This window comes from Rhinoderma darwinii, chromosome 5, assembly GCF_050947455.1.
Source record: "Rhinoderma darwinii isolate aRhiDar2 chromosome 5, aRhiDar2.hap1, whole genome shotgun sequence".
Lineage (NCBI taxonomy): Eukaryota > Metazoa > Chordata > Amphibia > Anura > Rhinodermatidae > Rhinoderma > Rhinoderma darwinii.
In genome coordinates this window covers 96,290,545-96,314,823 of record NC_134691.1, presented here as the reverse complement: position 1 = coordinate 96,314,823, position 24,279 = coordinate 96,290,545, and the positions used below count along the sequence as shown (strand labels likewise).

Sequence of the window (24,279 nt, the reverse complement as noted above, 5' to 3'; positions counted from 1 at the left end):
TCTTAATCCCACAGAAGTTGTATACTTACAAACTATCTATTTAAATACCAGTGCAATTTACATTGGAGAATAAAAATACAAAAAAGCCTTGTTCACACTGAGTTTATTTGACGCACCAAAAACCGCATGCTTTAAGCTTCCCATTGATATCAATGGAAAAAACGCATTGCATAAGATGTGTTTTTTTTATGCGCGCGTATTTAAAAAAACGCGTTGTGTAAAAAAAGAAATCAGGTAAATTCTTGCGCCTAATTCCCACAGTCAATGAGAGTCCTAATTACGGGCCCAAAAATGCGTTAAACGTGTCAAAGAGGAGACACCTGTACATTAAACCCATCAAACGCTAGTGTTTTTTGTGAAGCGCTTTTTACACGTCTTTCTTTTTTTGAGCGCTGTGTGAACAAGGCCTAAATCAATGAAATATTTTGACAGCAGGAAAGGAGTTTTAAATTTGATTCAATCATTGTAATTTATATAGTGTCACACAACTTCACATGTGACCAGGTGTAGTAACAAGGTTGCGGTCATACCAGGGTCTTTAAGCCCAAAAGCTCCCTCAGTCCCATTTGAGGAAACCAGTACTATAAATCATGTGTGATAGTTTAGGTGCCCCGTTACAAACTTTGCATTGGGGCCTTCAAGTTATGCTTTTTGACTTAAACAGTTTACAGCCAATGGCCCATTAATGAGTGTATTTTTCCTGTTTTTTTTTTTAATCACATACAACAACAGGATACTAGCTCTCAAGTACAATGTATGCTACACAAATATAAATAGAACAAAAGAAAATAAAAAGTTTCTGCCAAAGTGTACTAAATTTCAAAATCATTCGTTCAAAATTTTCCTAGCGATTTCTAATAATTTCAATTTAAAAAAAATTCTGATAAGGTGCAGCATCTTAAAAATGAAATACCTACATTACATTAGATATGTGAGAAAGAAAACCCTACTCTTCCTCTGTGATAAAAACATAAGCAGTAATTGTTAGTTAAAAGCTATACAAAAAAAAAGAACCACAACTATTATAACTTTGTGCTGAACTGGATTTGGTGTTAAACAAATCTGATAAATAATGTTTGACTGGTGTTACGAACTGCAACAAAACGCAATATACAGAGACACGTAATACATCATCCGGAGAACAAAAGTCATTTCAAAACCCTAAAAAAGACAAAAAACTGGGCAATGTATAAAAAAAATAAAATCTAAAATGTATTTTCTATTCTAATTTTTGGAAAGAAGACCATAATTTAAAGCCAATATGAAATTTGATATTGTAGCAATATTTCACATAAAACCAATGTTAAAAAAATGGTTTCTACAGCACAAGTTTCCTTTATATCAGACTTTGATAAGTTGTTTGGGGGGAAAAAAAATGATTACATAAAAGAGTTCTAAATGACTAACCTAAGGATGTTGTAGGAATTTAAAATTTTAGAAGAATTACTACTTGTGGACATAATGCGAACTCATTTCTTTGCACAGACTTCTGCTAATGTCCTGAATTTAGGCTCTAATTGATTTAAAAAGTCCATTCTGTCTTCTTCTCCTCGAAGTTCACTGCAGCAGCCTACAGATCCAGCCACAGACCCTTTTCCCTCATAGTTGTATGGCACAACATAATCCTCACCATGTTGATGTTCTTCATCTTGGCCGCACATGTATAATTTCTGTCAATGGAGATTTAAAATATATTAAACCTTTTTTAAAGACCATGAAATTGATGAAAGTACAATGGGGCAGATGTATTAATGTAGTCTAAGATTTAGACCGTGTAAACGAATACAAGGCAGTCAGAAGATACACCAAATTCATCACCGTGGTGAATGCTGCATGATAAATCTTAGTAGACCTGCTAGACACTTTTCGCCTTTTTATACCACCTTTGATTTGGAAGCTTGCAACAGAATTTTGTGCCACTTTTTAGTGAGCGATGGCACATCTTAAGACAAGCCCCTTTCAGTTACCCCTTTTTCTGAACACTTAAAACACATCGAATAAGGCACAAACATCCGGTTTAACAAGAATGCGCCTAACTGCACAAAGATGCGCCAGATTTTACGACACCTTCGAGCTGCAGACACACTAGCACATTTGCCACAACTTTGCCCATGTGGGTAGGCAGAAACCCTTTTTCTGCCAGGGGTTTATGGACTTTTTGAAAGTGGCCACCTGGCACATTGTCAAAATATATATATAAATATATAGATCTTAAAGGGGTTTCCCCATCAGGGACATTTATGGCATATCCACAAATGTCAAATCGATGCGGGTCCCACCTCTGAGACCCGCACCCATTTCTAGAACGAGGTCCCCTAAACCCTGCTCTACCACTCTGTGCTGCGGCTGAAGCGAGTGATTTTCGATCATGAAGGAGAAAACTGCGTAGCCAGGTTTCCTTTAGTCCCATAGTAGTGAATGGCAGTTACGGTAGCAGCGTAGCAGGCGAGCTAGGGCTATAACTGCTGCAGCCAATCAGAGACCTCTAATTGTCTGCAACAGTCACATGCCAAGTGCATGTAAACATCCACTGGGAGTGCCGCCGCAGCGACAGTGCTGGATCGGCGGGGGCAAGGCTAGGCAAGTATTGCTTATTTATTCATTTCCAGCCCCTAATAAATAAAATAAAAAAATCACATCCTGGATAATCCCTTTAAGGCCCTTTCTACACGAGCTAATGATCGGTTTATCGAGCATTCATATGAACGCTCACTGCCAATCATTGCCCTGTTTAAAACAGGCAAACGCTCGTTCACCGGCTGATCGGATCTTTTAGGGCGTATTCACACTGTGTGTTGGCTGCGCAGCTAAATGTCACAGTAAAAATATGCATGTGTTTTTCGGTGCGTTTTTTCGGCCGTGCAGCCAAAACCACGGCAAAGTCGCACAGTGTGAAATCCCCCTTATGAAGCCAATGAAATGGTCGCTAGTCAGCATGTCTCAATGTGTAAACACGAAGACGTGCTGCCGACATGATGCAAATGCAAACCCCATACATTACCAATCACTGCTCCTTGTGACTGGAGAAAATGAGCGCCAATCGACGTGCTGTATAGTCAACCGGAGCTTGTTTTCATGGCCAATATCGGACCATCTAAAAAAGGGCCTTTACACATAAGCAGATACTTACATCTCCAAGACGAGTGTTCACAAAACTATGCCATTCTCCATAAGCGTGTCTGCCGGATTCCATCGTGTGATATCCTTCTCTATGAGACTGCAATGTCTGTCTACCACCAGGTTGGTCTAAACGCCCATGTGTTGTTTTCATAGTCTGTGTTATGTGTTGTCCATTTTGTCCGCTTTCATGTGAACCCGATGGAGCACGTCCAGAAGTTACCGGATTTACCAGGATCACAGGGACTTTGAAATTGGCGTCCTGTAAGAGAAAGAAATCACTAAATACCCAATCATCTTCGAGTTAGTGGGTTTACAAAACTAGAAACTACAAGCTTTGTCTATTCAATAGTTTTGCGGTTAGTCAGAGGGGCCAGAGCACATTTCATAATCGCTTTATAGGTAAAAAGAAAACAAAACAAAAAAAATCACATAGAAGTTATAATTTCTGATTGTTATACAAGAACGCTAACTCACAAACTACATGCCATTTCAAATAAGCTCAGTTTATAGAGTTTTAACTTTATACTTAAGGGGGTTGTCCGATTTCAGCAAATGAATGTCATTCTTTATATAAATTTAAAAAAAAAAGTTATACAATTTTCCAATATACATTTTTTTTTATTAAGTGCTTATGATTTTCAAGAGCTCTACTTGTTGTTACTCAGTAGGAACATTCATGGTTTACTTCCAGTGGATAAAATTCTGTCCAATATACAGAAAGTATATTAGAAAAGTGTATAACTTTAAAAATATAAAGAAGAACATTAATTTGCTGAAACTGGACAATCCCTTTAAATATTGGTACAATAGGATGGACACTTTAGCCATCAAGATAAGCACTTGTGTTGTGGCCTGCTCTACATAACTTAATGCAACTTGTAGCTATGGGAAACATTTTCACTCAAAAAAAATAAAAATAATTGTATGCACTCACCATAACATCCGCTCCAGGCGCTTCAGTGTTGTTTATAAGTAGGTTTTGCTGTGGTCCGTCATCAGGGAATCCAGTTTTAGATAAAGCTGCTCCAGAACCACATAGGCAGGCCATCAACAAACCTATGGGCCATAGAAAATAATTCTATGTTTATGATCCACAAAGACAGTAGTCTATGGTAGTGCTACCCCTTTAGTTCTACAGATCACAAGCATTTTCCTGGCTGCAGCAGTTTTTGGGTTAGAATTATAATTGTCCAATTTTCACCATAGTTTAATGATATAGTAGGTTCAGGAAAGATAAATTGAGCAATATTTTTATTTTCGCCTTGGACTCTGACTACTGATGTGGCCCTAGTTGTCTACATATGGGGAAATGGATGCAAGTTATATATTTTTTGTGGGTGAACTGAAAATCCCCTTTAATTTCTCTACAGTGCCATATCATGAAATTAAACATTACACAGGTCTTATTAAAGTCAAGGGGCTGTCTGGGAAATGCATGATCCTCAGAGCAAGAGATGCTCTTTGTAGCTCCTCTCAGCTATGGCTAATAGAAGAGGGTCCTGAATGGGGGACCCCTTCGTGTTTAAAAATGGGTTTTCTATACCAGGCAAACCCTATAAGTTCAACCTCTGTAGCAGTTTGGTTCATTCTGACCTCTAAGGATTATCGGATTAATTCTCTAGATTATGGCAGGGCATTTTCCACCTCAACTACCATTGTTTTTTTTTTATTGTATGGTCTCCATACAAAAATACATACCCACTTTTATTCTACAGTGCCTGACGAAGTATTCACACCCCCACCCCTTGGTATTTCTGCATTAAAATCTAAATTTAAAATACGTCTTAATTCCAGGTTATGTAATGCACCAGAAAAAAAAAAAAAGTCCAAACTGTTACAGTGGAATAAAAATAAATGCCCAGTTTATAAAATAAAATTAACCAGAAGAGTTGCGAGTGCATATGTATTCACCCCCTTTTCTATGAAACCCCTAAATGAGGTATGGTCAAAATTAGTTGTACAAGGTTCCCCTGTGTGCGATCAAAGTGTCACATGATCAGTCACATGACGTCTGTATAAATACACCTGTTCTGAAAGACCCGAGTCTTCAACACCACTAAGCAAGAAACATGAAGACCAAGGAGCTCCCCAAACAGGTCAGGGACTAAGTGGTCGTGAAGAATAGATCAAGGCTGGGTCATAAAAAAAATAATTATCCTAAACTTCGAACGTTCCATGAAGCACCATTAAATCTATTATAACAAAATAGAAAAAATATGTCACGACCACAAAGCTGACAAGAGAAGGCGCCCACCAAAATTCAGACTGGGCAAGAATGGCATTAATCAGAGATTTGTAAGAATATAAGAAAACACGTTTTAGGTTGGCCAAACAGCACGTGGCAGACTCCTCAAACACATGGACGAAGGTTACCTGGTCAGAGGAGACTAAAACTTTAGATGAGACTTTTTTTGGCCATTATGGGGAACACCGTTTGGCGCAAACTCAACACTTCCCCATCACTCCATGAACACCATTCCCACAGTGAAGCATGGTGGTGGCAGCATCATGCGATGGGGAGGCTATTCATCCGCAGAGACTGGAAATCTGGTCAGGATTGAGACGACTAAGGGCTCTTTAGCTAGAAACGCAGAAGCGTCCTTCCTAGGAATGTTTTCTGACTTTTTAAAATTTGTCGCTTTTATTCTAGAATTTGGACTAGTGCTAGAAATCTTTTTTTGGTCCTTACCAATTCTTGGGAAAAACCTGTTTCGGTCTGCCAGAGATTTGATCCTGCGATGGAGGTTCACCTTCTAGAACTCTAAATTTACTGTTAAAGCTACACTGGATTGGTTTTAAAAGGAAACGTTTAAATGCCTTACAAAGGACTAGTCACAGCCCAGACCTCAATCCAATTGAGAATCTGTGGCATGACTTGAAGACTGCTCTACACCAACACAACTCATCTAATTTGTAGGACTTGGAACTTTCTTTCCTGGAAAATTGGCAAAAATCCCAAAGTCTACATGTGCTAAGCTAACACATAACCAAAGAGATTTGCATCTGTAATTGCAGAACAAGATGGCTCCACAAAAAGTATTGACTTGCAGCGGGTGAATACTTACGCACATTAAAGCTCTTGGTTTATGGTCTTAATTATTGTTTGCGTCACAGTAAAAAAAAAAATTAGAATAAAAAAAATAAATAAATATGCACCTTCAAAGTGGTAGACATGTTGTGTAAATCAAATGGTACAACCCCCCCCCCCCCCCCAAAATCCATTTCAAGGTATGAACGCAACAAAAATTAGAAACATACCAAGTGGGTGAATACTTTTACAAGGAATGGTTTATGTAGCTTAATGGAGTAGGTAAGAACACAAATATACTTACAAAGAAGTAAAGCAAACAACAGCGCTGACAGGACCATCACAAGAATAGCCAGACCTCCGAGAGACACATTATTAGCGGATAATCGGCTGGAGCAAGAAAGACTATCGAAGCAATCACATTTTCGCACAACAATCTCCTGTGTAGAGCCAGAACCCTGCTTATCAACTATTTTTAATGGAACCACATAACTTCCAAGTGGAAGGTCACTGACTTCTTCTATACGTGCAGTACTTCCTAGAGATAAGAGAAATATGAATAAGGTTAATTATTTTCTTCAATACCATTGTTTTATTATGTTTGTGCGTAACAAATGTCACGTTAACAAAAAAAAAAGGAATGCAATTCCAAGTAAGAAATTTCAACTATAACAATATTTTAAGTTATTTGACATGGTTCAGATCTGCATTCGAGGTTCCGTTAGGGGCCTCAGTCACAGATCAGTCCGAAAATACCGGAAACAATAGCACAGCAAGCTGCACGATTGTTTCCAGCAAAACAACGGACGATGGAAACCCAATAGAGCCCATTAAAAAGTCAAGGAGTTCTGCTGGTGCCGATGGTATCTATTATACGACTGAACCGGCACTTTCGGCATTTTAGTTGTTTTGCCCCTCTGAGGAAAGACCATTGCAGATGTGAACGAGGCCGTAGCCAATCTTTTTCACCCAGGACTAGGTACTACCACCTATGAGCTGGGCAAGTAAAAAGCATTTGGCCACACACTATTAAGCAAATATGCAACACTAGAGGAATTTTGTAGTACTAAGCGATTGTGAGAAAGGTTTTTATACATAAATAAATTGCATAAAACACACCAACTAATACAGTACATACCATCCTGAGAAACGATGCGCCATTTGTTTGTGATAGTTGTATCTTTATTGTTATCCAATGAAAAGAAATAAGGTTTGCTGTGAGGCACACTGTCGTCATCAGTTGCTTCAACCGTTGCATATGATCTGCCAGTTCGGCAAATAGTTAATTCACTTCTTGGTACGGTTGGAATGTTGTCATTCACATCTTCAATAGTCATCAATAGTGTACAGGTACCAGATTTGCCACCTAGTTGTAAAGGGAATGAAATTAAAATTAAGAGTAGTCACTTACCCAGAAATTACAGCCACAGTTCATAGCAAAACTTATATCAAAAATAAACTTTGTGAATTAGAATATCTGCATTCAGCTAAAACGTGTATTAAGCTTATTAATTTAACAAAAAAAAAAAAAAAAAAGATATATAATTTTCCAATATACTTTCTGAATCAATTCTTTAGAGTTTTCAAAATCTATGTTTCCTGTCATTTAATGAGAACCTTTATAGTTTACTTTCAGATGATAAAATATCTTCCCAGATCTAGGGTTGCACAATGCATCGAAATATCGATGCTATTTTGATGGCATTCAATACTATGGATTCATGTATTTCGATACGAAGCTGAGCGGCCGCATTCTGATGGCGCGTGCACAACAAGTGTGTGCGCATGGAATCAGGCGCGGGCCAATGGCTGGATTACATAGCCGCAGCCTCGCTCTAATGGTGGGGATCAGAGAAACCTCTGATCTCCACCGCTATTCCCTTGAACGCCGTGATCAAACCAGCCCATGGCATTCACAGTGAAAATTAGCACAGGGAATCCCTGTGCTGCGATCGAGAGACATAACATATATGGGAAGACAGCCAGGGGTCTATTGAAGGAACTTTAGGGCTGTCTGACCAGATTTGGGCATACTGAGGTATGTCCCAACAACTGCCTGTGTACTATCAGTATACAGACTAATGTACTGGTATACAGATAGGTCAGTACATTGAAGAGGCTGTCACCAGTTTATAACTGCCTTATCTCCTACCTAATCTAATAGGCCCTTTAATGTAGAGAGCAGTTTTGTTTTTTTGAAAAATGTTTATTTTTGACCAAATTATGAATATTTTAAGATTTATTCAAATTTGTTCTTAATGCCCAAGTCATACACTTCTCTTCATTCCAGCCCAGCTTGATCCACAGCACAGCATGCTTTACTTTTCAATTGGTGAAAAGTAAAGCAATGACCAGTTGTGCATTAAGAAAAATATTTCATAAATCTTAAAATGTTCATAACTTGGTCACAAATAAAAGTTTTTCAAAACAAAAACCAGTAGTTAACTACATTAAAGCGCCTATTAGATTAGGTAGCAGATAGGGCAGTTATTAACCGGTGACAGGGCCTCTTTAACCCGTTAGTGACCGCCAATACGCCTTTTCACGGAGGCCACTAACGGGCTTTATTCTGGGCCTTTTCACGGCGCTGCATCAGAATAAATAAGCGGCGCCGTGAAAAGGAAAAACTCCATGCTCTCAGCTCCGGTAGCGGAGGGCTTGGAGCAGCACCGCTCCCGAGGGCGGATAGAAATCCACCTGTTTAACCCCTTTGATGCGTCGCTCAATAGCCAGGGTAAGAGTATCTGTTAGTTTATTATGTTATGCCATCTCCTGCCCTGCCTCCTTTAAGTTTCCATGATCTTCCATGGAGTGGGTCTCTTGTATGCTGTGCGATATCCAAAAATCACAAAAAGTTTAAGCAAACTAAACTTTTGACATCATTCCTCCACAATTAATCAACATATTTCTATGGAATACATCAGTGTGTATCCGCTGTCATTAATAAAAACAAACATTGCTACCAAAAAGGAAGAAAGGCTTACTTTGATCAGTTGCCAAAAGTGTTAAATTGTATTGATGGGTTGGAATTGCTTTTGACTCATAATCTATAACTTTTGCTGTTGTTATCCGACCTGTATTTCCATCAATGTTAAACAAGGACAGCGGATCTGACAGAATATTGTACCTGCAATAAAACATTTTGTTGTCAACACACTGAAGTCAAAAGGCAAAAAAAAAAAAAAAAGTGCACAAGAAGAAACATGGTTAATGTTAATATTAAGTTTAGAGAAACCTAAAATGACAAATAGATGGACTTTATGTCTTAGAAATATATCATTGAAATAAAGGAGAGGACATACCGAATTCCAGAACTGCTTTTAGTTTCAGGGTCAAATGCTGGCATTTCCACAACGAAAGTTCCAACAGTCTGATTTTCTTTCATGCGAAGTTCTTTAATTGGGGGTTGGCACTCTGGTCCTTCATCCACATCTTTTACAATGACTGTAACTGGAATGGTGCTTACACCACTGCTTTTTGTCCCAGACTGTGTTATAAGGCTCACTTCATTAGCAACTGCCACTTGTAGAAGAAATCTTTTGTATTCCTCATAGTTTATTCCCTAAATGCAGAGGAAAATTAATACGACGTTATCACAGTTGTCTGCATTTGAAATCACTATCAAACCTAGTGCAGGTCAAGCACATGATGCACTGCATATCCATTACATTCTCCCATAGTTATTTAGATTGGGCTTTTTACACAGTACCTCTGCGCGACTTAGGATTCCCTGTGCATCAGATCGTAGCGGAGATAAGCGTTACACCAGATAAATCATCAGGTTACCTTTTAGGAAGTTCTGCTTTGCCATAATTTTATGAAAATAAACGAACACTTAAAACAACGAAAGAATGGCTGATAAGAGCCAGTCAAAATCTATTCAGTTACCAAATCTATGCAAATGATACCATGCCTCGCTTCCCCAATTGGCTCTTACGGAAAATATTTTGGGGGTGATCATTATAAATCTATATAAGTAACCCTTCTTGAAAGAGGTTGCACAAGATTAGGGGGGGGGGGGGGAGATCTGCTTTGTCCCCTAGAAACGGTGCCACTCTTTTCCTTAGGCTGTGTGAGGTATTGCACCTCAATTGCATTTAAGTGGATATCAATATCAGACACATTGAATGGACAGGAGTAGCACGGTTTCTGGGAAGTAAAGAAAAAAAAAAACTTTAATTAAGAGATGTCCTACATTTAGTTCAGAGGATATGAATATTTAAATAACTTATTTGTATTCAACAAAGATGTAAGTGAAAAAGTAATAGTATGTCCATAAAAACGAACACCACTACATAAAATATGGATAATTTACCTTTATAACGTGGAGTAGTCCCTCATTTGTGTTGGGATCAGTAGTTATATTGAAATGACCCAACTCATTTCCTTGTGTGATAGAGAACACAGCCCTCCAGTTTGGCGTCTTAGTCAGGTCGTTGTCCACTATAGGGATCCTCAGTATGACTATTCCACTTTCATTTTCATTTACTTCTACCTGATACTGATGGACAAAAGCAGAAGAAAATAGTAAATGCATATTACAGGACATGGAAATAAAAAGATGATGCACTCACAAATTGCAGTACATCTTTGCAGTCTTTCTGTAGCAAACTACTCTGGAATTAGGATTCTCCAGACGAACGTCACGGATGACCAGGTTGCAGGTGTTTTGCAAAATGTACAATATTTTATTAAGAAATTCCATTAACAACAATCCTGCCATATAACCGAATATACAAAGTTAGCCCTCATGCTCCCTCTGTATCCATGGTAGCACTTTCAAATTCCCCATTTTCACCTTGTTGACCCAACATCAGCCAAAGGGAATTTGACGTTAACTACCTCTCTGCAGGTTCTAATCACTATCAATGCGAATTATGTTAAAGAAATGTTATTATTGCAGATCCCTAGTATATAATAAATATAACCAATAGTAAACTAAATTACTAGATTTAATAGAAACTGGTTTCTGGGTTTGATAGATTTATCCAAATACATTCATCAATTCTAAAGCTGTATCATACTTTAGCCTTATTCTACAGGCCCAATAATAATAATAATAACTTATACTAGCTACTAAATGTAAAATGCTAAAACACTTACTGATTGCTTAATAAAAGCTGGTGCATAATCATTGATATCAAGGACAGTTACAGACATTGTTCCAGTGGAAGATAAACTGCCACGACCACCATCCATATCGCGGACTTCAATTAAAAGCGTGTATTGGTCTTGAATCTAAAACATAAGCATAGATATAGCATAAAAGTCAAGATATGAAATCAAGTTATATTTTCTTTAGTTACAAACTAAGAACCTATAAAACAATTTATTGGCATGTACTCCTATTTATCCTCTTTTTATATATAGAGTACAAAACTGTATACATTTTTTTTTTTAATTTAAAACCTTCAAGACGATTCTCTGCCATAGGCCGGTTTTTCCCAATCTGAAAACAGATTTTAAACACATCGGCAGTATTTCCTGATCTGAATATAGTTCGGGGATTCGGACTCGTAGCATCATAGATCACGATGATACTAGGAGTCCCTGCCTCCACGCAGGAATACGGTCACGTACTGAAAACAATGTTACAGCATACGTTCAGTCCGGGAAACAGGCCTTAGGGGATAGAACCCAATATTACTGACTTTAAGCCTTACCAAGGAGTTAAAAAGACCACTTGATCTCAACTCCTACACTATAAAATACCAGTAAGAATGCCAACACACTAAGGAAAGGGGGTGTCGTTTGATCTGGGTTTAGACACACGGATACTCTAGTTTGAAATCGGATAGGAAGACCTTCATGCGATCCTCCACTGGAAATATATGAAAACAAGCAGTTTCCTTCAGAAGGAGGAGAAACACTGTGTATCAAAGGGTTAATTGTGTGAAAGTCATCTTATATGAACTCCTTGTAACCCGTTTCCTATATAATGTATTTAAAGAGGCTCTGTCACCAGATTTTGCAACCCCTATCTGCTATTGCAGCAGATAGGCGCTGCAATGTAGATTACAGTAACGTTTTTATTTTTAAAAAACGAGCATTTTTTGCCAAGTTATGACCATTTTCGTATTTATGCAAATGAGGCTTGCAAAAGTACAACTGGGCGTGTTGAAAAGTAAAAGTACAACTGGGCGTGTATTATGTGCGTACATCGGGCGTGTTTACTACTTTTACTAGCTGGGCGTTGTGTATAGAAGTATCATCCACTTCTCTTCACAACGCCCAGCTTCTGGCAGTGCAGACACAGCGTGTTCTCGAGAGATCACGCTGTGACGTCACTCACAGGTCCTGCATCGTGTCAGACGAGCAAGGACACATCGGCACCAGAGGCTACAGATGATTCTGCAGCAGCCTCGGCGTTTGCAGGTAAGTCGATGTAGCTACTTACCTGCAAATGCTGATGCTGCTGCAGAATCAACTGTAGCCTCTGGTGCCGACACGATGCAGGACCTGTGAGTGACGACACAGCGTGATCTGCCAGAAGCTGGGCGTTGTGAATAGAAGTGGATGATACTTCTCATCAGAACGCCCAGCTAGTAAAAGTAGTAAACACGCCCCGATGTACACACATAATACACGCCCAGTTGGACTTTTACTTTTCAACACGCCCAGTTGTACTTTTGCAAGCCTCATTTGCATAAATACGAAAATGGTCATAACTTGGGCAAAAATGCTCGTTTTTTAAAAATAAAAACGTTACTGTAATCTACATTGCAGCGTCGATCTGCTGCAATAGCAGATAGGGGTTGCAAAATCTGGTGACAGAGCCTCTTTAAGCATACAATAAATGTTCTTATATAATGTGTTGCTGGAAATGGCAGGTCTTATAACTCTTCTGAAGTCCGTAACTGAAATCACAAGTCCACTGGAACCTAATCAAAGCTTCATTTTCTTCTGTCCTATTGCTGTATATTCCATGCTGTAAATTTAGAAACTCCTGTATCATAAGAAAATGTAGTACCTCTCTGTCCAGCTTGTTTGAATATGTAGTGACTATGCCATATTTTGGATCTATGTTAAACATAATAGGCGATGGAGGAATTTGTTGAATAAGATAATATCTTAGCAGGGTGTGCGCTGTGCCTGGTTGATCTCTGTCTGTCGCATTTACCCTTCCGACAACACTCCCTAAACAAACAAAAAAAACACAACAAATGAAAAAAAACCATTAAAAACAAAACAAATATAATGCTACTTTAAAAAAGGAAATCCACCTTAAATTAATCTAGTGAAGTGCTGTAACAAAATATCAGAGGATACCAACTGCTGGGTCTGAGTTTGCACCCTTGCCAAATTCTAAATCAAAGGAGTTTGTGTTTCTCGGTAAAGTGCCCAAGCCCACATGAAGCCAAATGGGAGGAAACCTGTGTCACAATTCTCACTTCTCCGAACCACCGATTCTAAGCAGCAGTAATTATTAGGTCGGTCGGCTAATTGGCTGCTCAAGAACGGCATAGTCCTGTATATGAATGCTACACCTACTGTGCTTCATTCTTCTCCAACAAGTGGCATTTATGCGTAATTAAAATGTCCCATTAGATGTTTTTGCCAAATGTACTTACGTGCACATGCTAACGTGCCCATATACAAGATTGCACCTCGCTTCTATAAATTATAACGTTAGATAGTGTTTGTATGGTTGCATTTATAAGAACATACAAAAGCATCAATGCGATGGATGAAATAAAGTGAATAAAAGAAAAAAAAAACAACTCTTGACTTACCAACTTTGCTATGCTCTAGAACTTCTGCACAAAACGTCTCTTCTGTAAAAACAGGAGCATTATCGTTGTCATCTTCTACTAAGATATCCAGGTCGAGTGGAGATTCAGGTGCATACCCATCTCTAGTCTTTGCATAAGCCATAAGCTAGAAGTAAAATAGATAAACTATTTAAAAAAAAAAATAGAAAATGCACGTGCAGAAAGTGCATATGCTTCCCATACCGATCAGCCATAAACATTAAAAAGGCGTTTTCCAGGGAGACACAATTTTTGCAGTGCGCAGTGCACGAACATGGATTTATATGAAGGAACACGAAGAAAATGGGGCGGCCATTGAAGAATAATTAAAGAATGAACGAACGTGGCAGGCATTGAGGAGGCTGTGGACCAATAGGATGCCTCAAACCTGGGTGTACGTCAGAAGTCCTGGGTTTGAGGCATCCTATTGGTCCACAGCCTCCTCAATGCCCGCGCCGTTCATGGTTTGCTTTAGCTTTAATGACAGACCGGTGTCGATACTCAGTGAGGTATCGACACAGGTCTGTCTGCATAATAACACAAGCACGGGCGTGTCGAAGCAAAAAAACGATAGAATGAAAAGCAGAACTTCCGGTTGGCCAGAGGTAGAATGAATAGGAACAAGCGCGCTCCGATATTTGACACAATGCATATTAGGAAGTCTATTTAATTTTGACAGAGTATTAGTACAAACATTCTGTATCCCTGGAAAACCCCTTTAAAACCACCATCCTAATATTGTGTAGGTCACCCTCGGGTTACAAAAAAAAAAAACACAATAACTCATCGAGGCATGGACTCCACAAGACCTCGGAAACGGTCCTGTGGTATCTAGAACCAAGGCATTAGCAGCACATTCTTTAAAGGGGTTGTACAGAATTAGAAAAACATTGCTGCTTTCTTCCAAAAACAGTGCCACACTTGTCCACGGTTTTTGTCTGGTATTGCAGCTCTGCTCCATTGCAGAGAATGGGATGGAATTTCAATAACACACAACCTGTGGACAGGTGTGGCGCTGATTTTGGAAGAAACAACCCCTTAAATTCCTGTAAAAGCATAAATTCCCATGTTAGACATTCATGGTATATCCACAGGATATGCCATAAGTGTCTGATGGATATGGGTTCCACCTCTGGGACCCGCACCGATCTCTAGAACAGGGGTCCCCGAACCCCATCCCATCTGGTGAGGCGAGGGGCAAGTTTAAGAGGTGGCCGGGGTTACGGAAACAGCAGAGCCTACTGTTCTCCACTGTTTCCATAACTCCTAATCACTTGTATGGCTCTGCTGTTTCCATAATCCCGGCAACCTCTTCATTTGCTCTCCTCCTAGATGTGGCGAGGAGCGTCCGCCTCACCAGACGGAACGTATTCCAGGGACCACTGTTCTGGAGATAGGTGCAGGTTCCGAAGGAGGAACCCATATCGATCAGACATTTATAACGTATCCTGTGTATATCACATATATGTCTAAGATGGGAATACTGGTTTCATCATTGTCGAATAAAAAGGGATTCAAGTTTCTGATTAAATCTGTATTTCAATATCTCGGCTTGCAGTGGGTGAATGTAAATATTCATTGTTTACTTCCAGAGGCTTAAAAAAACAAAAAATATCCTGATCATGTCCAACAGACGGACAATAAATGACAAGGGCAGGTTTTCAGTGACTGGATATAAACAATTACGGTTTCTATTCAGAAACTTCCAATCCTTTTGAAAATATTTACTGTAATTAAATGGAAATATAAAGAGGGGGAAAAACAAACCTACCTTGAAAATAGGATATTGTTCACGATCAACTTGTGCAGTAATATATATATCACCGGTTTCAGCATTTATGGTAAACAACCCAAAGGGTGGCTGATCTACTCCCTGTCCCGTGATAGAGTATAAGATCTCATAGTCTACCTGAGTATCAGATTGGATCTGCAGGAGAAGAAAAAATAAATTATATATATATATATATATATATACACACACACACACACACACAGTCATTGCGTGTCTTGAGCTTTTGTACACCCTTTAGCTTAGGTGAGGGCAGAGGTAAACACTGTATAATGAATGAAAAATGAGTGGCTTGGGTTCACCAATATTCTTCAAATCGCTATGAGGCAGCAGCACTCTCAGGAAGGAACAGCAGGTGGCACTTAAGAGTCAGTCTTAGACTAAGTTTCCCACAATGCTTTTCCATAGCAGAGAAGATAAATAAAACATTATATATTGTGTAAACAGTAAATTACGTCGCCGTCCACAGGAAACTTGAATCCTCTGTGACTTCTCCACTCCTGCCTGTAATAGGGGGGAGGTTCTGATCTTATATGTTACTATGTATAAAAGAGAACTTCTGTGTAAGCAATCCCCTACTGTCACCAAATAGGAATCTTATTAGAATACTTTTTTTGGGGTATTTGCTAAAAACATTTCTACTATACTATTAAAACAGAGTATACAGCCTTGTGACTAATATTTCAAGTGACCCGGAAGAGTTTTAATTTATCAGATAAAATTATGACATGAATGTACAGTAAATATTCATGGTTTACTTCCAGAGGCATAAAAAAAAACGAAAAAAAAAAAAAACATCCTGATCATGTCGGAGTCCTTATTAGATGAACACGAAAAATATATTTTGTTTCCCAAATTGTTCATTTTAGAAGAAATATTGCTCGTGTCCAGTTTCAACTTTCAAGAAGCTACTGCTCTAGATGCACAAAGTGATCCGTCATGACAATGCCCGGAGGCATTAATCTTGCCGATACATGTATGCCTGTGTAACAAGGCTTTAGTATAGATGTAGGCAGTCAAAAATGTTGGCAATGGTCTGCCTGCAGGTAAACGTCAGATGGCTATAGCATGTGTGTATTTTTAGAGTCGGAGATTATGCTATAGATTGTACCTGTTGAACATGGGCTGGATACTTTCCTCTGTAGTTCTCATGGACTGAAAAGGGCATAGGACGCCATCTTCTTTTTGTACGTCTTAATAATTCTCGGACATGTCTCTTTTTACCAGCCTGAAAAATGCAGAACAAATATTAAAGCACAAACAGGAATAGATTCCAGGAAAAAAAAAAAAAGGACTGGATTTCTAGGGTACTTCTACACTTTAAACGTATATGTAGTTAAAATGTAAGTGCAGGAAACTCCCCAAACACTAGTTAACCGTTTATATGCAATCCTCTGTGTTTTGCAGCAATGCTGCCTGCAGTTTAGAGGAACCTTCTGAAAAGGCTACGGAATTGATGAAATGGCCATTCCCGGGATCAGTCTCCTTAGATGCAGAGTCTTCTGCCGGCCGGGCGTTCTCTGCGGACTATTGTTCGCACTTCACTCCTAGCGTTTCATGGTAATGAGCCAACAATTCTTTGATGACAAATAGTTCAGGTCACAGCAAGTCTATAAGCGGTTTAATGCAAATATATCGTAACGTGTTGTCTTTGGCCAGATTCAGTTTCCATCCCCACTGACTTACCGGTACCTTCATTCTCAGTGGCACACCAGATGGCATCAGACTAAAGGAGGGGATGGCATTTCTTACAACCCATTATCTCTACTTTTCATGCGAGTTAGAAACTTCCCCAAAGTAAAAATGGAGGAATTACCTTTGCGTCATTTACAAGCTTAACATGAATAATCTTTTCAGTCAGGGTAGTCGTATCCATGAGAATGATTCCAAATGACAATGCGTGATCAGGCATCGTGATACGCTTAGTAGAATATATGGCGTAGTGGGAATCCACATGTTCAACAATAAAATCCGGATTGTTTGTTCCACCGACAACATCATTGGGAAGCATACAGGATTTCAAGCTTACTAGTGAAAAAAAAAAAAAAAAAAGCCAAAATTAGGAGAAAAAAATAAATAAAAATAAAATCCATACGTGAAACATGTAGTGAATTGTATAGGTTTTACCCAATAGCGTTGCAAAATATCATGGATTTCTATACGATCGGATAGGTTTCTCCCAATGCATAGCTTACATGTGACATTAGTCTGTGGTCTTCACGCGTCACTACCACATTGACATGAAGATGTATTAGGCCCTGTTTAGAGTTTCTCACGCGGATTTTGACGCGGAAACCGCGTCGGAAGGGCAAAAAACTGCCTCCCATTGATTACAATGGGAGGCAAGAGTTTTTTTCTGCGGTGGTTTTTATCTGCTCACGGTAAAACAAAGCGGCATGCTCTTTCGTGACGCTGCTCCGCCTCTGACCTCCCATTGAAATCAATGGGAAGCAGAGAAAGTGTTTTTAACTGCGTTTTTTGCCTGCGGCGCTCAATGAACACAGGAGAAAAACGCTACGAAAATGGCAGCAAGAATTTGCAGGCAGGCCAAAATCGGCCTCAAAATTTCTGCCTGCAAAAAAAAAGGGCCTTATAAATGTCGCAGTTTTATTTCAAACAAAAGCTTCATATTATAGCGAAAGTGTTGGTTTTATCTTAGACCGCCGGAAACAACCCTCAGCGCTCAAAGCATTTGGGAAATTAGTAACTGGGTTTCGATGGACTTGTATACAGGCTGCCATTTTCTCAGTGTGGTTTGTGGTTATCGGATATTTAATTAAATTTTTAAATAAAAAGTTTCCTATTAAAAGGAAAGTTTACATGAAGATCATGCTTTGTCCGTTGGGTTTGTAGGATCTACTCAGTACAATCCTGATTTGAGATGTTAGCCGTAGTTCATAACGTTATAAAAACGTATGACGACCACTTATGGATGGAAAACCTGTTGAAAGATAAGCACGGAGCCACCTAATACTTTAATACTGGTGTATTGACAGGAATCGATGAGGACCAGCCCGCCTGACATGTCCGTTTTATTAACTACTTGCATTCTCCATAAAACAATTCCGGAGCTTCTTTTCTTAGAACGCTGTTGTGACGTTCCTCTTTTACTCCTTCTGGAATTGCATGAATAAATTGATCACTGGGTGTTTCCATTTCACTTGTCAATGGGTAATGTCCCTACATACCCTGACACTGTCCAATTAGTGCTGGCACTGTCAGACTGTGTAGGGACCACACCCAATTGACAAGGGGAATTCTAACAAGCCCTTATCAATGTATTTAAACATTTCCAGGAGGAATAACAGAGGAACAACACAACACAAAGTTGAAAAAAAAAGGTGCTCCATGATTGCTACTTTATGGGGACTACAAGGATCTACGTCTTTGCAGCTTCCTATTAACCAGAGGTACACGTCATGTATGTGGCAGAAGAATGTGGCCAAACCTAGTCCAGCTGTAGGGCCCCCCCCCCCCCCCCCTTCATGTAGACGAATAGTTTTCTCATAAAATGTTCATTTAGGACTTAAATTTGCTGTGAAGTAACACAAAAGATATTTTTATAAAGGCATGACGTTTGGATCGGTGGCAATATTGTCATATAAATATTCTTCCACTGATACAAACAAGGTGTAATTAGTGGCTGTTATAAGGACTATGTTAGCTCAGCTACATCTCGGCTAGTGGAAATTTTGAGAGAAATGCAGTGGTGTCTCTGCCTTTAGCAATGACCTGAAAACTTTTACACACTATTTGAAGTCACTTTGGCTCACAAACCCATATGTCCCCCAGGTTTCAAGGCCTACACCAGCATAATGCAGCCATCTATTCAAATGAAATAAAAACACGTTAGAGGAAACAGCACAACTACAATTGTGACTACTGCCATACATGCGGTGCAGTCACAGTGCAGTTTCTGCTGTGATCTTTGCCAAATCGCTGCACTAAATCATGGCATAAGCCATGATTTGACTGAACCGTGTAGAGGCAGCTTCGTATCCTGACTGACCAATATTTTAATAAAAATGTATATATATATATATATATATATATATATATATATATATATATGTGTGTATGTATGTACAGAAACCAACTCACCTTTGCCAACCATAGATCCAGAGGAGATAACAGGTGGGACGGTGAGTTTCACTTTGTGGCATGACTTTCCCAAGATGATCAATGGCTAAAATAAATAATAATTTCATAAATAAGGTGTAATTAAGGCGTACTAGTCGTAGCATGAGTAATAAAAGTCGATTTTTGAAGTGTGAGAAGAAACCAGAGCAGCAAAACATGGGCAAAAGTTGTTTTTTTTTTAAAATCACAAACGATTTAATCTGCTTGCCAGTCTCCTTCCCCAAGTGCCCACCCCCCACATTCCTGCGAGTCAGTGCTGGTCTTTCTGCTGTAACCTGTGGTAGGGGTCATGAGACCAAGCAACGCAGAAAGAAAGAAATCCGCATTACTCCCTTAGAGCAGCAGATCATTTTACTAGACATCCCTGGAAACAAAGAAGCAGTCGTGCACGCAATTCAATAGGGTATTCAGACCATTGTCCACAATTATTCATAAATAAGCGCTGCCAACGCATGTCCTCCCAGATCAACACTCCGGGACAAAAATTCAACGGGGAGTAAAAAACATCAAGAATTAATTTCTTTTTTTCCATCTATTTGTATATTTAATCCCATTACAGAATAGGTTTACCTTTATCGTACCTACACTTGAGTGTGTAGAAAGGCTGTATGTGAAGATTCCTCAATGTATACTAAGAGCAGAGGCAATTATTAATTGATATAAAATCGCCAACATATTCTGTAACCCTGTACAATAAAATATTCGAGGAGGGCCGGGCTGGACAAATGCCACGACCCAGGTTGATGGTGTGGCCAGAAATTTGATGCTGGCCTCGAAATACTTCCATTCGTTTCTAATGGGGGTCTTTAAAAACAAAATTTGGGAGGGCCACTGCAAATGTCAGATTGCACTGATCTAACTTGCATGTAGGTGTCCACCATGTTTAATTCATTCCTAAACCCAATACACCTCAGTTCTCTGCTTTAAACAGCTGCCTGCAGAATAGCAAGACAAAGGCAGAAGATTTCATTTTCCCATCGCAGTCCTAGTCTACAATTCCAACAACAGAAACCAGAAGTATATTAGAGAACGGCTGTACATGAAACTCCCCAATAGAAAATGTAGTAGACCAGAGATAAAACCCAGAGGCAGAGGCAGAAATTTAAGCTCCTGAGTCCCAATGCAAAAATCTATAACAGGGCCCCCCCCCATCTACCACGTGCTATTAATAATACTGGTATCTTCTTATGTGGAAGATGGGGCTTTGGGCCCCCACATTCACTAGGGCCCAGGTGCAACCGCTACCTCTGCACCCCCTATAGCTAGGCCCCTGCCCAGTGGTACACAACATACTTTATAGCCATGTAAACGGTTATTTTATAAAAAAGTACAGTAATATGTGGATGGCACAAAAATCATCTCAAGCATTGACCGACCTATCAAGTCTTGTCATATTATCAGTATAGCAATAAGATAATGATACACAATCAATACATGGGAGGAAGGTCAGGAAACACAGGACCGAGAACATAGGAGAAAGACGATAGTCTTAGGGTCTCCACTGTGGCCCCATCAGGTATTAGTAACGTGCCCCAATCCAAGTTCTAGATGTGAAACACATCCTTCTGGTTCTATATATATATAAATACCAAACACAACGTATGTATCAATGAGCCTAGAATAGTAAAACTGCCCCGTATGGTGCTTGAAGATGTGACATGTTGATCAATGTGCTGCATCACTCCCTCACCACCAATATGGACAATGTGGCTAGGCAGCTGTTATATTATATTATATCATTACACCCCGTATTATTAGCCAAAAAAAACACGGCGTACACAGACAACAGGCCAGACCTGATGTACATGACACCAGCCAGTGACACATTCATAAAGGGATGTGCAACATTTTAACAATAGGTCACAAATATTGCCAATATCCGTGGCATCACAATGTGTCAGATAAGAGTAGTCCTATATGACCCTCTGTCGCTACATCAATGGCCTCAGCCGGAGAACGTGTAGTAGCTACTAAAATTCTTGAAATATTTTCTGTTGGGGGGGGGGGGGGTGATAAAAAAAAAAAATTACAATCTAAGAATTTCAGAGCAAATCAAGCACATAATAACCTTACTTTGTCACGTAGAACAGAAAGAAAGACCATGAAATCCATTCATGACAAAAAGATGACTACATTCTGACCTCTATCTACACTACTAATAAATGGAATGGGCATACAAATGGTTAAACCCTGGCACACATTAACCAAAGTATATTACATATCTAGTTGGACTACAAAAGCAAATATTTGCCATATATTCTGACAGAACGTTATAATACTAAATCTTGTACAAATCCATTGTGCACGTATAGATGTAGCAGTGCTGGGTTTGTCATTTGGCAAACTCATGATTTCTGTGGTTTTACATAGGACTCGACTAAGTTTACTATGTTTGGATCTTTTTTTTAGCCTGGTTGATAGGATGCCATGTATATAGCCTGTTGGGAACGCAAAGTTCTCCACTGCTGGGTAATAACACAAGATGTCAGCGCAGAACTCACGGCAATAGTGAACATCCTGCAGAACTACAGGGACACTATAAATGGAGTCCAATACAGATTATACCACTGACCAACACCACGTAGTTGTATTTGTACATGTGCGCAAATATTTTACATTTACGGCTAAACTCAGTTCATAAGAATCAATGTAGTCATTGCGCCATTTCTGATACATGACAACCAGACATACAAGTCATTCATTAACACTACAATAGACAACCTGGCGGAAGAAGAATCCATGTGTCACGTTAAAGAAGTTCTGTTATAGAAATAAGACACTTTGTATCAGAAGTAATAGCGTTTCACGCGAAAACCACAGAATCTCATTTCACGATTATATTTCCTGTCGTGACTCTGTATTGGGTAGAACGCTTCCGTGTAGGGGGTAGAACGCTTCCGTGTAGGGGGTAGAACGCTTCCGTGTAGGGGGTAGAACGCTTCCGCGTAGGGGGTAGAACGCTTCCGCGTAGGGGGTAGAACGCTTCCGCGTAGGGGGTAGAACGCTTCCGCGTAGGGGGGGGGGTAGAACGCTTCCGCGTAGGGGGGGGTAGAACGCTTCCGCGTAGGGGGGGTAGAACACTTCTGCGCAGGGGGGGGGGGTAGAACGCTTCCGTGTGGTGGGTAGAACGCTTCCGCGTAAGGGGTAGAACGCTTCCGCGTAAGGGGTAGAACGCTTCCGCGTAAGGGGTAGAACGCTTCCGCGTAAGGGGTAGAACGCTTCCGCGTAGGGGGTAGAACGCTTCCGCGTAGGGGGTAGAACGCTTCCGCGTAGGGGGTAGAACGCTTCCGCGTAGGGGGTAGAACGCTTCCGCGTAGGGGGTAGAACGCTTCCGCGTAGGGGGTAGAACGCTTCCGGTGTCTGGTGAACACTATAAAACGTACAGTGAACTGAATGACAATGGCTGTGATACCGATGGAGCAGAGCTGTATCTGTCATTTTACCTGGCTGCATTAAGCTAGATTAAATGACATACACAGCTCTGCTACATCAGTAAGTCCAAATCCCTATTATACTACTTTGCTAAAGAAATAAGGACTTCTGAAAACACGTCCATTTCTTACAAACTCCATACAACCCTAAGAACTAAAGGGATCAGCAGTAATTTCCACAGGTCAGCCACTAGGTAGCACATAGGGACTTGGAATCACTTCCAGAAGTTTTCTGTATGAGGAGTGGCCTGATATATATATATTATATTAATATGAAAGTTCATAGTTACAGGTAATACAGGGATAGGATACTGGATATCTCCAAGTAAAGTTGTAGAAGACCAAATTGCTTTATATACTAAGAATACTCAGAATGATGAAAACGTCTGATCACTTAAAGGGGAAGCACTCACCAGGAGCAGTGCCAGGAAGCAGCCCGTAATAAACAATCCTCTGCATGATGATGTGGACCCCATGGTGAGCAGGTCTCAGTGAACGCGGCAGATGAAGGGTTAAGAAGCTCCTAATGGAGAGAAGATGGGACAGAGGAGTGGTCCCAAGCGCCGCGGCAGTGACGAATAGACCGCTAGACCGCTACCTGTCGTCTCTCCCAGTCTATGCAGCAGACTATGGAGCTGTGCCTGTCTTTCCTGTCGGGTATGCGGCTTTACAATGCCGCTCCTCCAGCACACTCCGGCTCCTGTCTTCCTTTTCTTCCCTGATCACACTGCGCACCTGTCCCCTCCCTTGTGGAAGCCGTAGAGGTGCGACCTCCTGCCGGGCGGGGCCTCTCCAGTTTCATAAATAAACTTTTATCAACTCCCTCCTGTGACTCTGGGGCGAGTCATATTCTGTACCTGGGGAGGGCAAAGTCCCCGGCTGCGTGAGTCACCACGACGTCCAGGTCTAGTCAGGAGAGACGGCCCGGCAATGTGAAGGGAGGAGGAGGCGGCGGCATTCCTGTGTCTTCTCAACAGAACACATCCATTATTTATCCCATAGGACATTAGGACGCTGACT

At 40.1% G+C, this 24,279-nt stretch overlaps 1 protein-coding gene across 1 annotated transcript; it reads right to left on the bottom strand.

Moving 5' to 3' along the window:
• Positions 1-1,391: 1,391 nt before the first annotated feature.
• Positions 1,392-23,842, bottom strand: LOC142651504 (desmocollin-2-like). Its single transcript, XM_075826313.1, has 16 exons — positions 23,673-23,842; positions 19,790-19,874; positions 17,505-17,716; positions 16,800-16,916; positions 15,671-15,826; positions 13,882-14,026; positions 13,119-13,285; positions 11,252-11,386; positions 10,464-10,649; positions 9,451-9,710; positions 9,133-9,275; positions 7,287-7,514; positions 6,453-6,686; positions 4,055-4,176; positions 3,131-3,379; positions 1,392-1,670 (listed from the first exon to the last, which is right to left on the bottom strand). Exons 1-16 carry the CDS (start codon positions 23,733-23,735, stop codon positions 1,470-1,472), a joined length of 2,703 nt encoding a protein of 900 aa, XP_075682428.1. The 5' UTR covers positions 23,736-23,842; the 3' UTR covers positions 1,392-1,469.
• Positions 23,843-24,279: the final 437 nt, after the last annotated feature.